At 39.5% G+C, this 23,617-nt stretch overlaps 1 protein-coding gene across 2 annotated transcripts in view; it reads left to right on the top strand.

Annotated features, from left to right (window-relative positions):
* The first annotated feature begins 17,941 nt into the window (after positions 1 to 17,941).
* pdzrn3b (PDZ domain containing RING finger 3b) overlaps positions 17,942 to 23,617 on the top strand; it is a 140,651-nt gene continuing 134,975 nt past the window's right edge. For both annotated transcript variants that reach the window (XM_084727634.1, XM_084727643.1), the window contains exon 1: positions 17,942 to 18,802. In XM_084727634.1, coding sequence (XP_084583760.1) covers positions 18,089 to 18,802 — 714 coding nt within the window. In that variant the 5' untranslated portion in view covers positions 17,942 to 18,088. The remainder of the gene's footprint in view (positions 18,803 to 23,617) is intronic.

Genomic DNA, 23,617 nt, shown 5'->3' on the forward strand with positions numbered 1-23,617 from the left:
ATACAAGATAATCAGGTCAAAAGGTTTCTTCAAGTTGTTGACATAATCAAAGAATCACTGTGTCAAGTAAAGCTTTTGTAGTAACCACCAGACCATCCACTTCCTCACCCACACTCACAAGCAATGTGGGTGATTAGATGAGCAAGTTGGTAATCTTGGCTTTTGTTTGTAAAGTCATTTTTTTGCATTTCTTTCATGGCCACACTGACCTCTGTGGTGGGAACTAACCATTGGTTTGTGGATGACAGTTTTCTGCCCTGTTTTGGCACTAAAATATTTGTCTGAAACAATTTTACATGAGAAATAGTGGTAAATAGTTAATAGCATTAATGTAGTAACCAAATATTTATTGATTAATATTTGATTATCTGCCTAATTTTACAGTTTGAACTGAGTTTCAGGAGGCTCTGTTGGAAACCAGAGACACGATGGCAGCCGCCTGGTGGTGATTAAGTCACAATCTGTCTCGTATTACAGCTAAACAGTTCACCAAAATATGTTTCTGAAAACATTTTATGCAAGAACTAGGTAATATAGTAACAGAATCTTGATTCATATTTGTTTAGTTTGACAAAGGACTCACCAAGAATAACTCAATCATGTGGTGGCCCCGCCCTAAATCATAACCTGCTTTATCATCTATTTTAGTCTAAATGGGATCATAACTTACAATACTGTATAGAAGAAGACTTGAAATTAGTGATTGAGACCAAAATTTATTAGGAAACTGTCTACTGAGTTCGTAATTCAAGTGAAAAGTAGGGTCATTTTCTCATTAGTTTACATACAGTCAGACTTCTTTTTGCAACCAGTGGAGTCAGAACGAATTCAGGTTAAATTCACCTCCGCTTTGCCTTCACTTCACAGATCCAGGTAGCTCTGTCGATTAATTAAATTTACAGCCTGTGGTACAGCGATACACTTTTTCCTACAGAGCGCCGCCCTCTTCACACCAGTGGGAAGAGCACAGACAGAAAGAAATACAGAATTCACCACTCACCCTTCTGTTTTTCTCTCTCAGCTCTACTGTATGAGGCATATGACCACACACCCACAGTCACAGGTTCTGCCTAGTAACTGGGAGTTTTTCCTTGCCACTGTCACCAAGTGTTTGCTCATGGTGGGAAATGTTGGATCTCTGTATTATAATGACTGGTGTGGTCGAAACCTGCTTTTTAACCTGCTGCTTTTTAATGTAACAAACAATCAAATAATGTCTGTTCATTTATGTTAATGAAGTTGATTGATAAAATTGGTTATCAGTGCCTTTAAACAACTCAATCAAAATTGCAGTTTGTAGACATATTAATTGCCTGAAAAAATATATTAAAGATTAACTAAATAAACTAATTATTGTGAATTATCTGAATCTGTATTTACTTACATGACAATAAGAAGCATCATGGAAAAACATAACAATGACTTGATTATGTGGGAGCCTGTTCAGATGAAAGCTACGTTTAAAACCCAGGGTCTAAAAATACATTTCTGTGACCATTCAAATTGAGTCAAACCCAGAGCAGTGTTCCCCATAAGGGAAAGCAATAACTATGACCTCAGTCTGTTATTTTGGTAATGGCTAATTAGAAGGGGCTTGTTTCCGATTAGCTCCTAATGTTACTTACACAGACCATTGCCTTGTTTCCGTGTATATTAAGTTATCCCTCAGCGAACCCCTCTCGCCATGTTGCGCTGCTGGAATAACTGGTTTGAGTGCTCCAATCAGGCTGTTTGTTTTTTGTCCTTGATCACATACACAATAATGACACTGTGGGTCCATTATTCTTCCTTTTTAATCCCTGTATTTGTCACCTAATGTATGTTTCTGATTTAGCTAATCACTTCTCTGAAAAGGTCCTGAGAAACTCCCAGGAGAGAGAGCTGATATTTGGATGAATGGTTTTAATTATTCTGTGAAGAAGTGACTGTGCTTGTGCTTGCTCGCCTCACTTATCTATAGACAATGTAATCCCACTGCTTTCTTGTCTATACTTTGTTTTATTAATTGAGATTAATGTATAAAGACTTGTACTGCAATATTTGGGACTGAGTTTGAATTCACTGATCAGGACAATTAAACTCTCATAAACAACAAAAACACGTCATTTATTATTATCTTCCAAAAGACACAAGCGTTTTCTTATCTGGGACCGTATTGGTGCTTGCCAGCACAAAACAGCTGCAAATGACGGTTCCAAAATAAATTAATTTAGAAGTACATTTTGATCTCCCAATTCTGATGGTTCAAAGATGCTTTGTCCACTCAGTTCCCAACCTCATGCCTAAATGTGTGCAGGACTGACATGTCAAATACGGCAGCTTTGTTGTGGCAGTTTTCTTCAAACTGATGCTGCAGGTACCCATGTTGCACCATTTCTTGAGGTTCCCCACTAGCGTTATCTTTTGATGTGCTGGGTGATGGATAGATGGTCAAACAAACACCAGACATTCACCCAGGAAACAGGGGTTCTTGTCCTGTGTGAAAGCAAACCTAAACCCAAAGCTGCTTTTGTGCTTTTATTTTGAAACTCAGACACTGCATATTTATTTTTGATCACATCGGAGTCCTGCACGTACAGAACTGATGCTACAGGGGCTCCCACAGGCAGCCAGGTCTCACTCCCAACTTGTCAGATACCGACAATTTGTCACTGCCTCTCTGCGACCTTTCCGTTCACAGCTAAAAAACAGATGCACTGGGCTCTTCAAGTGACTTCAATGTAAACCAATTGCAACTTTATTAGATGCCCCGGGCTGTTGATGTAGTATAAAGAGGGAGAAAGTTTACACACAGAGTAGGTGGGGTGGATGGATGGCTCAAACGTTTACTGGGGACTCTCACTGGGGTTTGTGTTGTGTGTGAAATCAAACAAGCTAAAAGGCATATAACTTCACGTGACTTTGATCATATGACTTTCATGTTGTCAGTCGCTTCAGTGATGTCATACATGACTTACCTAACTTAACGTAGTTATTGTATCCCCAAACAGTCTAATCCTAAACCTAACCAAGTATATTTTTTGTGCCTAAACCCTACCAACTGTGCTCCTTTCACAGCCACATAAAAGTGCAGCTCACAGGCCAATGGCTGCTCCCAGACGCACAACATGAAATGCATACATCATATTTTAATCATTTGCAATACATTTCAATGCTTTCACTTTCCACAGCCAGCATTTAAAACGCTACTGTCTTAAAACTGTGTCCCCCTAACAGGCATCTGTCAGGTTAGGAACTTGCACAAAGCTACTGTTTTACATGGCAGCTAGTGGCATCCCATGACTGTCAAGGGAATTACGCTTGGTCATTGATGTTAATGCTGTTAGATAAAGTTAGCTATGTTTCTGAAAAACTCTGCAGTTTAATGCTGAAGTGAGTTGGAAAAGCCACATGAGAAAAAACACCATATGGTTGAGCAGAAAAGGAGGTTTCAGGGAATTTGGTGCTTGCGGAATTTAATGTTGAGGGACCAGTCTGTATGATTTCATGGTATCTAGCAGTGCAACCAAATGAACACTGCTCGCCTCGCCCTCCCCTTCCACGCATGGGGGAGATGGTGGTCATGAAACTCAACAACATGGTGGCCTCCTGTGGATATAAACGGGTCATTCTAAGCTCATCAAAACACAATTATTCTTATTTCCAGGTGATTATACACTAATGAAATTATGCTTTTGACTATTATATTATATTTATTCTGTATTCTGTCTACAGAGCCCTGTAAATCTTGCACACTGGCCCTTTAGATGCCATTATGAGACCAATCACATATCCTACAACAAGTTAATGGGATTTCCTGTGCAACACTCAATTATTATGCTGGCTCCTTAAATTAGCACTCAGTCATCCAAACTTTGAGAATCCCTGATGTAAATCATTCATTAAAACAAAAGTTCACACCTTGTTACTCTTGTGCAAAAACGCTCTGTATCCTCCTGAGATTCATGGAACAAAAGATAGCAGGCTGAACATCCTGTACATCCCTGTTTTCCTTTTTAGCTCTGTGAAAGAACGCCTCACACACTAGATTTATGAGTATCCAAATATTCATCTTGAGCTGACCTATTTCGAACATTATTGGATTGTACACCTGGGAGATAGGACAAATGTGAAGTGAACTCCAGCCACAACAGCCCTTTAATGCACAGTCAGAAAGTGGATGTGAGTTTTGTGTCTGGGAGAGATTTAATATTTAAGATATAGCTAATAACAGAAACTCACAGTCAGTGTTTATATTCGACATTTGTCTTATTACATTTTATTACAATTACCATATTCAAATAGAAGTAATCTAGTGAGCTGCCTGCAGACTTGTATAATAAAAGTTGAGAAATGTTGACAGTACTCAGTAACTATATTCAGAATTGTCTATGTTTGCTGTAGATGCATTAAAATTGCATGCCAGAGCTAAAATAGAAAAGCATCTGCATGCGTCCCATCTCGTCGACTCCGGCTGCTATACAGAGGGGATACACTGTCACGTTCATCGGCAAATGCCCACATATGATGTGACACAAATGGAGGCAGAGTGACCACTGAGCAGCTAGCCTAGAGACTCTACGGTGGCGAGTGGTGCAGAAATGTGACTTCCCCTCGCGCCGTCAGATCCTCTGTTTTGGTTGAGTAGAAATCTGGCTTCACTTTCTGCAGGAGCTTATGAAACCCTCGCTGTGTCATCTGAAGCAACTCCTCTGAGTCTTAATCCTTCAGTCAGCTTTTAGGATTTAGAAAAAGATGTCTGGCAACCACAATTAATTTATAGTAACTTATCCAAAGTTTTTCCTCTGTTTAACTGTCCGATTTGGTGGTTGGTTTTAAAGCACAAAAACAATCAACAGATGTACCGCTGTGTTCTCAAACGTAAAAGGAATCCTGCTCATATCACGCTCATGCTCGTCAACCATGCATGAACGGTTAGTAGGAGTGTGAACTATGCTGGTTGGTTGACCTGTCAGCACTGTAGTCACAGCTTTCTGGTTCATGGTGGCTGTTCTCATTATCAACAAGCTTTCAGCATGGCAGTTTTTATCTGCAGCCCCAGTCCTGCTGTCACCCCGCTTCAGGTGTTAGACAAGAGCAAAGAACAGCTTCTCCAACACCAGACTGTTCACTCTAGAGACAAGTCCTGTTGGAAAAAACAGTTAACACAACATGATATGAGATACTTTATTAATCCCCCGGAAAAGAAAATGAATGTCACCAAAAAAGGTAATTATTTATCTAAACCTGCCACTTGTAGGCAGCAGAAACCGCCAAAACTGTTGAACATGACATTGCAGCCCATTCCCACTCCCATCGCGTCAAATACAAAAGATTTTTCAGTGCCTCTATGCTTCATACTATGAAACTGTAGGTACAATTTCTGTGCTCCTCTTTATTAGCATTATGTTTTGATGTGTCAGGTAACGTAGTAATAAACGTAATAAACCAAGAGGTGATCAAAAGGGGACTTGCATCAAGGAGATCAGGCTTCATGTCCTGTGTGAAACCAAAAATTAGTGTTGATTTCTTTCTAAATTTGTAATGTGCATTGTGTTGTGTTGCATTAAGTTGCATTGCATTAAGTTGTATTGCATTACATTGCGTTGTATTACTTTGCATTGCATTATGTTGCATTACGTTGCAATGCATTATGTTGCATTGCATTACGTTGCATTGCATTACGTTGCAATCCATTATGTTGCATTGCATTATGCTGCATTGCATTACGTTGCGTTGAAGTACGTTACATTATGTTGCAGTATGTAATGTTGTGGTATGTCACCTTGCAATACAATATGTTGCAGTACATTACGATGTGTTACGTTACATTGCAGTGCATTGCATCATGTTACATTGTGTTATGTTGCATTCCATTCTGATCCATTCCGTTGCATTAAGTTATGTTATGTTATGTTATGTTATGTTATGTTATGTTATGTTATGTTATGTTGCATTACATTGTGTAGTGTTATGCTGCATTGTCTTGCATTACATCATGTTGCATTACATTGTGGTGAGATAGATTATATTGTGTTCTTTTCTTTGACATTCCAAATCTAGCTTGCCCAGTACAGGCTATGTTTGAATGAACAGACATCTCCCCACTCAGTACAGGAATGTGAAACACATTTCTAGTGACAAACTTTGAACAGATACAAGTCAGTATAGTCAAGGTCAGACACTTAAGGAGGCATAAACATAAGAAAAACATACTCTTGAATGGAGTGGACCTTTAGATTAAAAAATAAAAGTGAAAAACCTTTAAATGTTAAGATGTATTAAATGTGTAAATGGGCTTCATACTGATGTGAAATTATAACCTTTAAAACTCTAAATGGTTTATCTTTGAACTTCTTTCTTCAAGTGTTTTTTCCTTTAATAAGCAGAGATAAGATGTGCCAAGTATACTTTGACTGTTATTTATGGATCCAGTGGGAAAGGAGCCTCCAGAAAATCAGCAGCGCTTCACAAGCTTCAGAAAGGACCTTTTTTTTTTTTTTCAAGTGCCTTCCTCCCCCCTGCAGAGGGACTCATCTGTTCCTAATATTACACACTTGTGCCTTGGAAACCTCTGTAACTAATGCATTATGCTAGTCCATCTGAAAAAATGCTGAAGGCTTTATACAAGATCTGTGGCAGATCACACTCTGCTGTTAGTTTCAGGTAGCTATTTACCCAGAAAACACATGATTACACATTATCGTCACTTGAGAAAGTGTGATGCAGTATGTCAAGGTTAGTAGTTGGGTCAGTTTGTCTCAGCATTGCTCATTAGTGGAGGGACACTTTACAGGCACAGTGGGAATTAATATTTCTGTGTTGTTGGGTGTTTTTTTTATTTATTTTAATTATTTTAAGAATAAAATTGATTTATACAAGTCTTTGCTTTTGAATTGCGTCCAATAACAAATGCCATTTTCTCATTTGTTTGGAGTTACAGCAGTTTATATCAATACTTATTTTGCAAAAACTGACTCACACTGTATATACAAATGTATGTTCTGAGACTAAAGATGGAGCTATGATTCACCTATTGGTTGAATTAAAAGTGCAGTCATTGACACAAATAGGTGGCAGTTCATGGCTAAAATCTGTGGAATTAAGACTTATTTGTGTAGCCTGACGCAGAGCAAAGAACATTAGCCTTGGTGTGCATGCCTTCCTTTCATTCCATGGGAGCAATATTAGATGATGTTACGAGGTCATATTTATTGGGATTTACATAATCCTTGTATATACTTTGTTATCTACTGTAGATTCATGGGAAATAATATGAAATCTTAGATATTAACTATGAAATTAAAAACTTAAGCTTTCATCACAGGGGCAAGGGAGGCATGGGCCATTATTTTTTCTACTGCTGCTGTATATGCTGCAAAATATTCCATCCATTTGGGTCACAACGGCTCAGAATATTAACCCCCTCCATACACATACTTGGTATGTCTCAGTGCAAACATAGTCCTCTTGAAATGTGTACCAGTATTATCACCACATACCATAGTATATCCTTGTTCACTAATACTGTTGTTTAAACTGGACCTAATTTACAAAATAGGCTATAATAATGTGGGTCATTGGTTGCCGACCTGGGGCAGGGGCCCCACTTAGGAGGGGTGCCAAAAATCACAGGGGGTCCCCAAGGCTTTGTCTGCTCTGAGGTTGTCAAAATTAGATTTGCACAAGCAACTCAAATCACAATTTATATCTAAAAAGACACATTTTTGTCCTCACTCAAAATATTAGTACTAGGCTAATACAGCCTGTAGCCTACCACTTTTGCTAATACATCACTACAGTAGTGGTCAACTAAATTTCACACGTCTTTGACCTTTCAACATCTGTGATAATGAATTACTATTATTCTTTTGGTGAGGATGAGTGTGTATAAGCTACTCTGTTGGGTTGTTAAAGGAAAAAATGTTAAATTTATGTTTTAAAAACGAAATTTACCAAAGGTAAAAGTTCTAAGAATGGAAACAGTTCTACCTGTTCTTAAAACAACATGTGCTAGTTTTTCATCCAACTTAAAGAAAAGATGAAACAAACTGATGAGTAAACTTACGGATCAAATGTGTGAGAACTGGTGGTAAAAAGCTGCACATTTCAATACCAGTGAGTCACCTGCTGCTTTATAAAAGAAGCTTTCTTTAACAGCTCTTACTGTCTTTTCCTCTGTCTGCTATTTCATTTATCCAGTTACATTAACCTTATGTAAACACACTCAACAATCAGCTTTTGTATCAAGCAACGATGAGCTACAGCAGGAGTCAGGCCAGGGACCCCCTGAGACATATATGGCATTGAAATTTTGCGGGTCTTATTCCCGTTTGAGTTTGTGTTTGTCAGTAGCATGGCTAATGTTCGATGTTTTTGCCTCAACCTCTGTACTTTTGCGCTCTTTCTAAGCTCGTTGGTATGTCAGAGTCTCTTTTTTCTTTGATTAAATAATTGCTTTTTTAATTAACGTTCTCTGCAAAAAACTGTCTAACGTTGCCTGTTGCAACAATTCATGGGTAGCCTTTTGCCAATGTTGTGTGAACTGAATGCTTGTTATTTTTATTGATCAAACAATAATTTGGCAGCCACTCAGATGACCCTCAAGGGGTCACTGAGCCAGGAGCTACAAGATAACTAATGCTGATGAGGGAAGACAGTTTCCATACAGTGGGTATCAATCCTTAGAAAGAATCTTTATACACATTATGCACAGTGTGTGCATGTTTATATGAATACATATATTACAAGTGTTTCTTTTTCTATTGCACAATTATATTGCACTATTATATATATTTTATTACTGTACTGCCACATTGCCCTTGAACAGTTTTGAGAAGTGCTCTATAAATAAGATTTCTTTGTCTTTTAAATAAAAAATAATAATGATGCTAATCATTATTGCATATACATTGTTGCAGCTGCTTATGGAGATTTTTCTTTCTTTTTTTTCTTTTCTTTTGTTTTGACTGGTTGGTTGTTGTTGTTCTTCCCCCCACTATCCTGAGAAAGAGCTTTTGGAACATCACTTTCCATCACTTTTCTAATACTAAATTACAAGTGTTGAAACGTCAAAGATAAGTCTCAGGCAAACATGCAAACCAACCATAGCAAACCATAACTACTAACTAAATAGCACCTACGTAATAGTAAAGAACTTACATGTTCATTCATGCACAAACCAGCAAAGTAAGGTGCAGAGGGCAGACTGTCTCCCAATAATTATTATAATAATAGCAGCAGTAGCAGTAGTGGCAACACCAATAAAACTTGTAATAATGATAATCATTATTTTCCTTTGGTCCAGAAGGGCAGCTGAGCCAAAGAGGGCAAAGGCACAGTCTCTGCCATGAAGATTTAATTAGCTGCTGTATGTGAGTGCAGATTTAGGTCAGATTTTGTTCTAAGACTTTGACTTAGTTCATATCAAATGGGGATTTTCCCGACTTGTGCAGTTTTGCTTTTGGGTAGATCGGGGTTCCACTGACCCACATCCTGTTTCTAACCTCCCTCTGAGAGCGCTCAGCAGTCTGCTGCTGTGAGAAGTGAGGCAATGCACTCTTAGAAATAAGGGTTCTGAAAGGGTTCCTCTTGAAGGGCTGAGGTGCTATCCACAACTATTTCCTTCTGAAGAACCCTTGTTTGAGAAAGGATTTGTCAGCCGTTCTTTGTAAGACTAAGTGTTTCATGAAGAAGACTTTTTATCCAGAGAACCCTCTTTGGAAGAAAGAGTTCTTCATGGATTGTTGAAATTCTTGAAGAACTCTTTCATCAAGGGTTCTTTCTACCCTAATATAAAAAGGTTTCTCGGGATAATCCCCTGGGTAGCCTCTGATGAAAGCACTGGAATGCAAAACGGTTCTCCATAGTACCCTCCTAGGTGGGTTCTAAATAAAACCCCTGGAATATTGTAAAGGTTTTTGCAGAACTCCCCTGGGTGTTCTTTGGAATATGAAAAGGTTTTAAATCCCCTGGGTGGATTCTCGTTAACACCATTAGAAGGTGGAAAGGTTCTGAATATCACCCCCTGACAAGGTTGTGGGTGGGACCATTGTACCATTGAAGGGTTCTCCTTTAGAACCTCTCATAGGGGTGGACTCTTTCACAGATCGTTGTAGACATAAATTGAACCTTCATAAAAAAGGTTCTACCAGGAACCAAAAAGGGTTCTGCTGTGGGAACAAGCCAAAGAATCCTTTATGGCACTCTTAATTCTAAGAGTGTATACTTAATGGCTTTTTTTCACATGCACATAACAGCCTGTGATAAGGATCTTGATAGCAACGGCAAATATTTAGCTCACGACTATCTCTACTGATGATCTGTTTGTGTTTTTGATCATCAGATGAATTTAGTGAGACTTGGAAACATGTTAACAATCAGTTGGGAGTGTCATAGCTGTACACTGTTAAGAGTGCATTTCAACAACACCTCTGCTGACACCTGTGTTGCGCAATCATTACCAATCGCACTTTCACATGTTTACGCCTGTGAGGATGTTGTGACGGTTGAGCTGCTGTTCTCTGTCATAACAAACCGACAGGGCCACAGTGGTTATTTGGTTCATACCATCTGTCAGTGGAGTGCTAGCAAAGGCCAGCGTAGCCTCGCCGGTTCCCAGCTACAAGCCCAAACTGTCCAAGAGGTCGCCCCGAGAGCTTTTCAAACAGCCTTTAAAGTTACTGATTCACTCAAGGCGCTGGAGCCGCAAAACTCCCAATCCCCTTTGTGAAAGGCACAATAAGTCACTGATGTTTGTAAGAAAAACAAACCATACTATTGGCGTATAAATCATTTGGGGGCTCAGACTGAGTTTTGACAATATTACTGACTCCCAAGGGACTTTCAGGCGCATGGGAAACCACAGCGAGATGGATAGTGTATTCCTTTTGTAAGTACATCATGTTTCAGTGCAACATGAAAAGGCATGGTGAGGAGCAATAACTCATCTTTGCAGTTTCCCACATGGCCCTCATGTCTTTGACATATCTAAAGAAGAGTGGTGATGATTACTAAATGGCCCAACTCCAAAGCCGTACACAAAACACCCTCATCACACACGCTGAAACCGAGATCCCTCTGTTGCCTTACAACAAAGGCTTCGAGTTAGAAGGTTCAACAATGAAACCCAGGACCACTCTGTTCCCGTCACTCAAAGCAGGCCTGATTTTGGACACTTCAGAATATCCGTGCAGTAGTTTAAAAACAACAAGGTGAATTCCTCTTGAAGGACTAGTTGAAATAAGTGTATTTGCCTCCTTGTTGAGATTTAGATAAAAAGATTGATACCAGTCTCATGTTTGTATGCTAAATATGAAGCTACAGCCATCATGCTATTTGCTTAGCTTAGCATAAATACAGGGAAAACAGCTAGCTCGGCTCTGTCCCGAGATAACAAAATGCCAAGCACCCGTACAGCTCTGTGATGAATACCTACAGGTTTGTTTAAATGTACAGTCTCTAAGTTCTGCTGATGGCCTTCTCTCTGATGTTAAAACAATAACAAAAGACATAGTCTGAGGACATCATGAAGTAGCCTGGGATCATGGGAGTTGTTTTCTCCACTTTAAAACAGCCACCACAGCTGATGAAAATCTGACTTGACACAGGCAGAAATCATATTCATGTCCAGCTTTGTTCCTTACTCTATAAAGTGTGTTGTATTGCTTGTTTTTCTTGAAGTTATAGCAACCATTAACTAGCTAGCAGCGGCTAGTAGGAAAGTACAGTGAATTTCTCTGGGTCTGACCATTGTTGAAAAAATTTTGGATAATGAAAGTATACAACTGAACAAAATAAACATATCTAGCATTTTTAGAAATGTTACATACTATAGCTTTAATCTGCACAGAAGCAAACAGGGTACGAGTGGGCAGGTTTTGTGACCTTGGGACAGATTCTGGCTGAACTATTTCTCCCTGCTTTCAGATTTTATGCTACGCTAAGCTAATAGGCTGTTGGCTGTATAGCTTCATTTTAAAGGTCCAGTGTGTAAAATTTAGTGGAATTTATTGGCAAAATATGGTAGAAATTAAATATAATATTTAGAAGTATATTTTCATCCGTGTGTTGTCACCTGAAAATAAGAATTGTTGTATTTTTCTACCATTAGAATGAGCCGTTTATACCTACAGAGGATGGAGGTCCTCGTCCATGGAGCCAGCTGTAATGCATCATCATGTCTCTGTAGCCCAGAACAGACAAACCAAACACTGGCTCAGATAAGGCCTTTCATGTTTTTCTCAGCCACCTTAGGTTGTCATGCAAGCTTGGAAGGGGAGGGAGAGGCAAAGTGTTTACAATCTGCATGTTCACCAAGACCATTTTTCTACAAAAAATTGTGTATATATGCAGATACAAATGTGTGTTTGAATAGTTGATTGATTAGTTTCTATGTGTTCAGCTCTCAGTACTTTTGTAACTTCTGACTGAATCTGGAAATTCTGGTTTGAAGTTGAATTTCTCTCCTGTGTCACTGTTTGTACTTTCAGGTATTTGCTTTATTTTACTGTTTTAATGTTTGCTTCCACCTGTACAAGAGTTGTGTGAAGTTGCTGCTGATGAAAACCCAACATTTCCTGATTTTACTGCTTGATAATAAAAAGCTTTTACATAAAATATAAGAGGAGATAGCAAAATTATAGGAAATGATTGTGTTTGTCCACAGTGATACAGACGCTCAACTCAAGATAAGTGTTTCAACAGTTAAATAAACACCCTCAGGCGGGTGTAGGCTCTGCTGTGCTGGGCTGACACATTGAGTCAAACTGTTAAGTCAAGCTAGCACATTTGTTGATGGAAAAGGGGCAAAAGAGTTGCAGAAGTCAACAAGCTTTCATTACCTACACCAGAGAAGGGGCGTGTTCACCTGACTGTAATGTTTCCATCACTGCCAATCAGAGCTGGAACTGATAAATACCAAGGTCATTTGACTCAAGAATGAATGCTGATTGTACCCCTTCCCAATGACGACAAAAGCCTGATGTTAGAGGGTGGGTGTGGGTTTTTCGTCCAGTGTAAAAGGGGATCAATAGATGCCACTAAATTTAAAAAAATAAACTTTATTCATGGCAATTATATGGTTATTTGGTATAAAATCATACGGTAAACACAGGTGTCACCAATGATACTAATTAAGGTTCCATTCCATTTAGTGCACCAGAGTCTTGGTGCCAACATGGACAATACCATCATCCTGACTCTGTTTGACCTGTATGAAATGGAACTATATGATCCTTTAAGTCAACAGACTTAAGTGTGCTATCAAGCTTCTCATCTAACTTTAGTCAACAACGCAAAGAAGAATATTTCCCAAAATGCTGTTCTATTCCTTTAAATCAGAATCAGCTGGTGACCTTCAGCCAAAAAAAACAAGAAGCTTGGATTCTTCCTGAAAATTATCTTCAAATGCTATTTTGACCTGCAGGTCTGGTGGGAGCATTTAAGTCCGGTCTGTCCTGATCCTTCACTCACAGTTTAGGTTGGAGGACTGGGATTAACTCTTATCTCCGCTGGGACGTTGTCTGTCTTTTGGGGCTGGACCCAGCATGGACTCGTCTAAGCCCCCTCTGCTTGCCACTTCAGCCAGCTACATGGAAAACATTCCTGGAGAGACCAGCATGGTTAGATAGCTCATATCACAGCTCCTTTAACACGCTGCATCATGAAAATCCAAAAAACTCCAGCCTCTCATATAGCTTCATGCTTCTCCTAACTCCGACACAGTCTATAAAAACAACTGCTTATTTATTCTCTCTCCATTTTGAGAGCAAACATTTCTCTGGCTGAGGCAGAACAAACAACTGACTCTCACTGTAAACAGCCATGCACAGACAGGCAGGTTGTTTGTTCCTCCAGTGAAATAATAAATCACAGCCAGACGGCAGGTTGGCCCAGAGGTCGAGAGGCTAGTTGTAGCCGGTCGGTCGCCGGTTTGATTCTGCAGTGCTGAACACAATATTGCAGGATAACACATCCAAGCTGGATCGAAAGTGTGAGATTTGATAACAACCTTAAGCTCTGAAGTGTGAAATTATATATGCCTATATACAGCTGATGTGCATCAGCATGAAAAAATTCCAATTACTTTGTGAAAACTGACCAAGGAAACAGGTGTTAGAGTACAATCCTAGCCCTCTCTTTCATTTTTCATCTGCTGAGTTGATTTTTCCACATCTGTTTAAACATTTCTTATCTTTCTTAAGTTTTTTTTCTTTTAAATCAAGCCATGACCTAAAAATATGTATCACACAGAGAGTATGAAATAGGCTGTAGGCCTATATACACAGTACAAAGACCTTTGACTTGACTGCACAGGGAGTTTTTCTTCCACCCCATCTAAGACAACCCATAACATCAGTGTAGGATTACCCGCCAGCTCAGACTCTCTCTGTCACACTTTGTCCATTAAGTCTTTGATAAGCCCTTGTTTTTAGTTCTGGATAATGCACATATGGAAAGGTTTTATTGAGCATGGCATTGCATAAAACTGGATTTCCGAAAGAGGAGGCAACCGGTAGGAATGGGTATCTAATCAAGGCCGGGTCAGAACCAGACGGAGGCTGGTGCGTTTCTGCCTGAGCTGCTGGGGCTATCCTTCTCCTGGAGTTTCATTTACAATTCAAATACATTCAGCACTATAGGGCCTCCTGCTGAGAATGAAAACGCACTCAAATGGAAGTGTCAGAGTGGTAAAACAGTGTAATACCATGCTTTCTTTGCATAAGGAGTGTGGTGAAAGGTGTGTTCAAACACGAATCCCATGGGGGAGCCTCAAATATTCATTTTCATGCCACACATTGTGATCCAGGTTTGATTTTCCCCAACTTTTTTACCTGATCTCCTCCTCGCTCAAAGTGTGTTGTAACTTGAACGTCTCGTTTGTGGTTGCACTGGTAGTGTCCTTCCAAAGTTGCTTGTTTTCACAAGTGTTGTGCATGCCTGAGCGCTCACCCACCACGTTGTAAATATCTAACTGTCATGTCACCTTGTCTAACATTTATAGGGTGGAATTTGTAAGTTTATCACTATCACTGACGAATACTCAGAGTAGGGCTTTGTGATAGACATTATCCGCAATGCCAAATTATATTGACAGTAAAAAAAAATCATACAGGAATTAAGTGGAATCAACTAATCTTTTCCCATTAACTCAACATAAATAAGCTGTATTTATTCAATTTAATTAAAGTTAAAAAGTCTCATATTAATTTAGAATACATCAGAACTTTAAAAACAAAGTTCATCTAACTTGAAGGATTTTGACTTGAAATTCCGAATGTACTGTACAGAGTTCAATCAACTGTATCTCATTTCTCATTGTATCAACTCATTAAATTAAGTTTCTAAAGAAACATGATCAGCATGTTAGCAGATTTCCCATCATGCATCGTGTGAGAGTTTAAACTCTCCTGAGACCCATCCTGTTTCATAGTTTGAAAAGAATGTGATGACAACTTAGCATGTGTCTCTAATACACTTTATAGTTGCTTGTTTTCATAATAATAAAAACACTGTCAGCCATGATGAGGGTGAGTAAGGGATAACCTCAAGTCAAATTTGTTTGTAGTGTTTTTTTAGTGTGACTGAAGAGTTGTTGGTTCAACTTTGTATCTTAACCTTATTGAACATTTTTATCAAGCACAACTAAATTAACATCAAGTTTATTTGACTAGGGAAGTTTATTTGTCTTTTCAGATTCAGTCCTCTTAAATGTTAAGGAAGCCCAGAAGTTTTTAAAGTTAAATAGCTTTTTTTTTTTTTACAGTGTTGTATCCTGATATAGTATGAATGAGCTACAAAATTCCAAACCATGTATGAAATCAGGGCCTCTTACAGTAGGTCAAGTTTAAAGTTACCATGAAACAGCCAGTGGAGTACTTATTGCTCACATGTTTGCTGTAAAACAGGCAGCTATGAACGGACTAGTCGCAGACAGTGATTGGCGTTTACTGTAGCCAATAGCACTGATTATTTTTTCCCCATGGCTGGGCAGGAAAGCAGTCCATGCTAGGAGAGAGAGCGATGTTATTAGCTGACTCTTCCCGGGCTCGGAGCTCCCAGTAAACACAGCCAGACCAGGGCCGAGCACAGCCTCTGAGACCAACGGAGGCCAGTTTGATGACAGGGAATTGGCTACAGAACCGTGGTGGTGTTCTTACTCAATTTAGTTTCCAGCATCCACTAAGCTAACCACTAACTGGTATCAGCTTGGTTAGCCGTGGTGAATGGATGTGTTTGTCTTCTATGCTCGGCTGCATCATAAACTTGAAAGTGTTTCACTGGACAAAAATTTAGTAGCACCCCCAAGTGCAGGATGAATCATCGACCATTTCAAAACAGTTCTCCTATATGTATGAAAATTACTATTTTGTCACTCCTGGGCTGCATTCTGGTGTATAGGTGACATATAGATCAATACATGTGTGATAAAAACACTTAAACATCAATTCTGACTTAATGAGAACTTTAATAATGTCTCACGTTAGTCTCAGAAAGTTTTCAGCTGTGGTATTAGAAATACACAGGGCTTTTAATGAAGTAGCAATATCATATTGTAAAAATATGCTATTATTAGCAAAAGTCCTGCATTCAAAATCTTACTTAAGTATTAAAATTACCTAAAGTAAAAGTACTCAATATGCAGAATGACCAATTTTAGAATCATATATATTATATTACTGTATGATGCTCAGTGATTCATTGATGTGTTCAACACTTTAATGTTGCAGCTCACAAAGATGGAGCTAATTTCAGCTACTTTATATACTGTTGGGTAGATTAATCTATATGCTTCATCAGTTGATCTATATTTAGTTTTAACAATCTGAATGTGTAAAGTGGTAGGCCTAACTGCAGTTATCAAATAGATGTAGTGGACTAAAAAGTACAATATTGTTTCCAGAATGTATTGGGGTAGCAGCATAAACTAGTATACAATGGGAAAAAAGTACAAGTTCCTCAAAATTGTAGTTAAGTACAGTAAATTATTTAGATACTTTCCACCACTGTTTTAATGTGCACATATTGTGAACCAGTAAATGATAACCATGGTGGCATGGCAGTGACAGAGATGGGCAGAAATACAACAAAAAGTATCTTCTTCCAAATGACAAATACTTGCTCATCAAATGTATCAAAATAAAACAGAAAGTAAAACGTAGTTCTGGTAGCTTCTGCAGAGAGAAAGTGGTTCATACATGAATTCTCCTTGATTTTTATTTTTATTTTTATGTATTTAGATAGCAATCTAGATGGATAAACAGCATTCTCAGGCTAGAGGGAAAATATGTTCTGATTTTGCGGTGAACTGTCCCTTTAAAGTAGTTTGCACATACTAAATAGAGTTTTTTCTCTGCACAGCAAAATGCAAACTACAAAATACTTAAAAGTGATTCTATGTATATTTTAAATATACATTGACTGAAATACTGCCCATCTCTGCAAGCAGATGGATGAGATAAGACTTCTTTCATATTGTGACAGCAGAAAAGTTTTCTTTTTTGTATGCCAAAATCTCGCTCTCATGTGCGCGGCTAATAGAGGTGTTACGGTAGAGAATTCTTCCACACTTTCGTTCATAGAAATGCTGCCTTCAGGACTGTCCGAATCGTTTCGTGTACTCGCTTTGTCATGTAATCTGCATGTGTAAGCGTTTGTATATGATATATTTATGACAAAGACCATCGTGTTATCACTAGAGAATAAAATGTTGTCTAATTACAGAGTTAACTACTACTGTAGCTTCATGTTGTTTTTTTTAAGATGTAACTTTTAGGAGTCATAGCCTTTAACAACGGTCAACTTTATCCACGTTTTGTCTTTTTCGTGTTGCAGTTCCAAAACGAAGTTGTTTCTACTTGAAAACTTCGTTAAAGTTATTATGTCTCATATGAACAAACTTTTCTAACTTTTAAAAGTAAGGCGTACGAGGCGTACCTGAAGGCACCAAAAGTCTCGGTCAATTAGTAGAGTTTAGACAGTGAGGAGAGCTTGCAGTCGGTCTGTGAGCGCTCCACCAATGACCAGCTAAAAACGCCCCACTGCTCCTGCGACTCAGATCTGCGGGGGTGGGGAGTCAACAAGTTTTGGATTCGGACTTTTGAAAACCATGGGATTCGAGCTGGACCGCTTCAAGGGGACCGTGGACCCGGATTTCAAATGCAACTTGTGCAATAAAGTCCTGGAGGACCCGCTGACTACTCCGTGCGGACACGTCTTCTGCTCCGGCTGCGTGCTGCCCTGGGTCGTCCAGCAGAGCAGCTGCCCCGTCAAATGTCAGCGGATCTCCGCCAAGGAGCTGAACCACGTCCTGCCGCTGAAAAACCTCATTCTGAAGCTGGAGATCAAATGTGACAACCACGCCAGGGGCTGCGATGCGGTGGTGAAGCTGCAGCATCTGGCCGAGCACGCCGAGATGTGCGACTACTCCCCGGCCAAGTGCAGGAATAAAGGATGCAGCGAGGTGCTCAACCTGCGGGACATGGATGCTCACATGCGGGAGACGTGCGACTACAGGCCGGTGGGGATATGCGAGCAGGGCTGCGGGCTGATGCTCACCCATAAAGAGCAGAAATTAAACAGCCACTGCTGCCTGAGAGCCCTCAAGGCGCACAACAGCGCGCTGCAGTGCAAAATCATCAGCCTGGATAGAGAGTTCAAGAAGCAGACGATTAAAGCCAACAAGAGGGAGAAGTCACTCCTGGCACAACTTTCCGCCGTGCACAGCGAGCTGCAGATGACAGCTCTGAAATATCAGAAGAAATTCACCGAGTACAGCGAGAGGATCGACTCCCTAACCAAGACGGTGGCTTTCTCCTGCAAGGTAAGCAACACGGCTTCTACTCCCAGGGAGCTCAGGGAACTTTTTTCTCTCTCGTCCACAGCTGTTTTTCCCCCCTTCTGCTGAGGGAAAAACCTGTATTCCATTAGTGTAAAACACAGGAAAATACTTCAAAATGTATGTTTCTGAAAGATTCCACAAAGTTCATTTTGATAGTCTAGACTCAGGCAGTACATTTTCTCCCTAAATATTATCAGCATATTTTGACTAGAGCTGCAAACATTAGTCGATTAGTAGAATCAATTAGTTGTCAACTATGAAATTAATAGCCAACTATCTTGACAATCGATTAGTTGTTTTGGGTCATTTTAAGTCATTTTTTAAAGTTTTCTGATCTCAGCTCCTCCTCAAATGTCAGTATTTTCTGTCTTCTTTACTCCTCTATGACAGTAAACAAGCAAAACAAGATATTTGAGGACATCACCTTGTTCTCTGGGGAACTGAGATCAACATTTTACACTATTTTCAGACATTTTATGGACCAAGCAACTTATAGTTTTTGAGAAAGTCATCAACAGATTAATCAATAATGAATGTAATGGATTAAGTGAAATAACCGGCCTTAATTCAAATGTTCACTTTGATAGACCCAGATCTAGACCCAGGCAGTGCATTTTCCTCATAAATATGTGTCAACTTATTTGACTACAGCTGCAAAGATCAGTCAAGTGATTAGCTGACAACTATAAAATTAATTGCCAACTATTTTGATAACTGTTTAATTGCTTTGAGTCATTTTGCGAGAAAAAAAAAAAAATCTCTGATATCAGCTCCTCAGATGTGAATATTTTCTGTAGTTTCTGTAGTCCTCTGTGAACAGTGAGCTGAATATCTTGAAGTAGTAAACAAAAAAAGACAACTGTGATTCAACATTTTGTAGACCAAACAAATCAATCAATGAAAATAATAGCCGCAGCCCTAATTTTGACCAATCTTTACCGAGATACTGTTAAACAAATGTCTGAAGACCAACTTTTTATGCTTTACAGTAAACTTCTTAACATGTTTGCGACAGAGTTTACTGGGTCGACATGTTGTCTGGACATCTTTTAACCTCCCAAAAGTTCATCTGGACAGTCTAGACCCAGGCAGTGCATTTTCTCCCTAAATATGTATCAGCATATTTTGACTAGTGCTCTAACAATCAGTCGATTAATTGATTAGTAGTCAACTATCTTGTTTGGAGTCATTTTTAACAAAAAAAAGTCTCTGACTTCAACTCAAATGTGCATATTTTCTTGTTTTTCTTTAGCTCTCTATGACAGTAAACCGAATAACTATGAGTTGTGGACAAAGCAAGACATTTATGGACATCCTCTTGGAATTTGGGACACTGCGATCAACATTTTTCACAATTTGCAGAAACTGTATGGATCATTATCTGGATGATCAGTTGAGAAAGTCATTGACAGATTAATCAATAATGAAAATAATTAGTTGCAGTCCTAATTCTGACCAGTCTCCACTGACATACTGCTGTACAAAAGTCTCAGGACCAAGGTTACATGCTTTAAAACATGTCTGTGAAGATTCTCAGTCCTTCTCAGTTATTGTTGGCAACTGGACTTTGCTTGAGTTTCTTGAAGACTTTTCATCTCTGATCCAAGAGGCTTCAGCTCTGAACCTCAAGACCCTCAAGCAAAATCCAGTTGCTAAGATAGCTCCCAGCAAATGCTTTGAAAAGTCTTTCTCAACATGTTTGCTCGCATTCTGGGACTTAACTACCTCAGTTTACTGGACCTCCATGTTGTGCTGGACAGTTTTCTAACTACGCCACAGATGAAAATGGAAGTCAAACTTTTTTATTTGAGGATAATCCTTCTCTGAACCAAATCTTCAGAAGTCCTGCAGTGCTCAGAAGTTTGTTTCTTCGCTGTCTGCCTGCTTTGAGACATGGATGTCAGCTGTGCCTCTAGCCAGCTGGCAGTCAATGGGGGAGGGCCAAATATTTACTGCAGTTCTGTACACAACAAGAGCCAGGTTCCAGTTATATTGCCTCCTCGCAGCATGCTTGTTTGAGGCTCTCTGTCATCGGATGTTCGCCCCTTTCCCTGAGACAATCATAACAAATTAGAGTCATGGGCGTAGCAGGGTTACTGGCATCAAAGTTGTGAGCCAGCAAATATCAGTGGGAGCCATCTGAGAGCCCAAAAGACCTTTAAATTCTTATTGTTTTGTGGATACTTCACACTGTGATGATGAGACACATTTGATATTTATTCCCGTCCACCAGTCCACATGTGTTGGTCACTGGTTAACAATGTGTCCAAACCTGTAGGCGAACATCAGCTTCTACTGAGAGGGAAAAAAAAAAAAAATCCAGGAACCCCTGGTGTTAGAATGTTTTATGGCTCAAATTTAAAAACCTAATGTCTCCTGTAACGATCAATTATCAACATCATAAAGGATGCAGGAGTTCATAAGTCACTTAATGAATTGAATTGGTGTGTATGGTGGTTGCACTGCTGCTGTGATCAGCAGAGGGGAGTGGTTAAATTGTAATCAGGCTTAGTTATAAAATTGTGTCCAGGAACAAGAGGAGGAGCTTTTAGTTTGGTACAGTTTGCACAGATTGGTGCACAACCTGCTCATGGTGTTACATAAAGTGAGGTGGATGAATGGGAACTTTTCATGGGTCTTCTTTAATTTTACACCTCTCAGCTCTCTATTTTTGGCTCTTGAAGTTTCTTAGTTTCTCACTCAGCTGCACATCTTGTTTAAGCGACATCTTTCAGAGACTTCACTCCCCACTCCGTTCTTTTGGTCGTTTTCGCTTGGTGGTTTAATTTGTTCGTCATGGGCTCAGTTCCCAGCAAAATGTGTTCCGGTAGACTGGTGAATTGCGCATCAAAACCACCGATGCGGGGAAATGGTGAAATCGCTCATGCTGGTGTACAGAAGCTTGCTGCGTCTGTAGCACAGCTGGTTATCATAGTTGATTTGACAGCGGCATTTCAGCCCTACCACTGGGATATACGTTCAGGAGCATAACTCTTTTAATGTAAATAAAAGGAGTTCTAAAACACGTTGGAGGTACATAAAAGACAAAAGAACTGTTTCAGAAATTGTCCACATAAGAGAAAGAGAGGATCGGGAGGAGAAGAAACAACATTTCGCGGGTGAAGTGGTTAGTTGGAAAGCTCTTTTTCTAGAAAGGCTCTTTCACTGGGTCCAGTCAAGCAGGGAACAGGATTGTTTGGTGGAAGAGCCTCAATACACACATGGCAGTGTGAAGCAGAGCATCACAAGTGGGATTAGTAATGAAACTCTTTCAGAGCCTGTAACTTCCTTTTTTGTGATGTCAGTGATCCATTGTTTTCAGATTTGATGAAATATTGTCCCTTATTAAAGGGACAGTTCACCCTAAAATTAAATATACACATTTTTCTTCTTGTCTGTGGTGCTGTTTATTCGTCCAGATTGCTTTGGTGTGAGCTGCAGAGTTTTGGAGCCACAGATGGATGAGGTGTCTGCCTTCTCTCAAATTCAATGGAACTAGGTGGCACTAGTGCTCAAAGCACAAAAAAAAAAAAAAACATCTGAGAAACTCAACAGCAATGTCTTTTTTCAGATATCATGAGGCAGTTACTCAAGATAATCCATAGACCTTGTGAAGAGTTTCATGCTGGAGCTATTTTCTTTCTGCCGAACACCAACTGTATCACTGGGCAGAAGGAAGCGTGCATCTACTCATGGGAGAGAGGCTAATGCCTGTGGCAGCACAAGATGTAAACATCCTCCTTGGCTGACCAGTAACATTAGCACTACTGACCTAGCCAGCATGATAATAGGGTTGTAACTTCAGCCTCCACAGACAACAGAACTTTAACTGAGGCTTCAACAACTTCAACAACACCGTCAGGTGATTAATTAACTCATTGGATAAGTTGTTGTTGGAGATAACTGGGCTTTTTTTCCACTGTCTACGTTGACTTAGCTTATTTACTAGTCTTAGCAGCCACTGGCTGCCTCTGAAATTCCTTACCAACATGACATTTAGCAAGCTAAAATAGCATGTGAGATTTATTACTCTGTTTGGAACCTTAATATGACACAAATATTTGTGAATTGCAAACCATCAACACGGAAATGTTATGTGGAAGCACAGTGGTGGTAACGCCGACAACAATGTAGCAGAAAGAATATTGCATGTCCTTCCTCTGAGACACAAACAACAGCGTTGCCCTGGTGACAGACTGACAGGCTTCAGGTTGCAGAGACGATGGGAGAGGGATTTTATTTCTTGCAGTCTGTAAAATACTCAAAATAAATAACAAAATATTCAAAATAAATAACAATGTCAAAATTGAGAAATTTGTTCTTATTTTTTCCAAATAGAATTGACATTTTTGTTGTTATAGAGTGAGTAACATACCCAAAAAGGTACCATTGGTACTGTATTGGTTCAGTATGGGAACCAATACCAACCCTTTCCTTTATATTTGTGAGAAGGCTGACAACTGCACGGCTGATATCTCCAAAACTCCGCAACTCTCACCAAAACAATCTAGATGGATGAATAGCACTACGGGTAAGAGCAAAATGTGTATTTCTGATTTAGGAGGTGGACCGTCCCTTTCTTAATAGGGGATGTTTTGGACATGGACAAGCCCAAGTAATGACATTCATGATGGCTCTCGCTTTGAAGACACGCAAGTAAGCCAGCATTCACATGACCACGGTCCTGGAACAGCTAAATCGAGTGCATCCGATACTAACTGTGTTTCACAACTGAAAATTTCCGTTGCAAGAAGGGTGTCATGCAGATTTGTTGTTACATATTTGTTCCTCGAGTCA

This window comes from Lutjanus erythropterus, chromosome 2, assembly GCF_056507025.1.
Source record: "Lutjanus erythropterus isolate fLutEry1 chromosome 2, fLutEry1.hap2, whole genome shotgun sequence".
NCBI lineage: Eukaryota > Metazoa > Chordata > Actinopteri > Lutjaniformes > Lutjanidae > Lutjanus > Lutjanus erythropterus.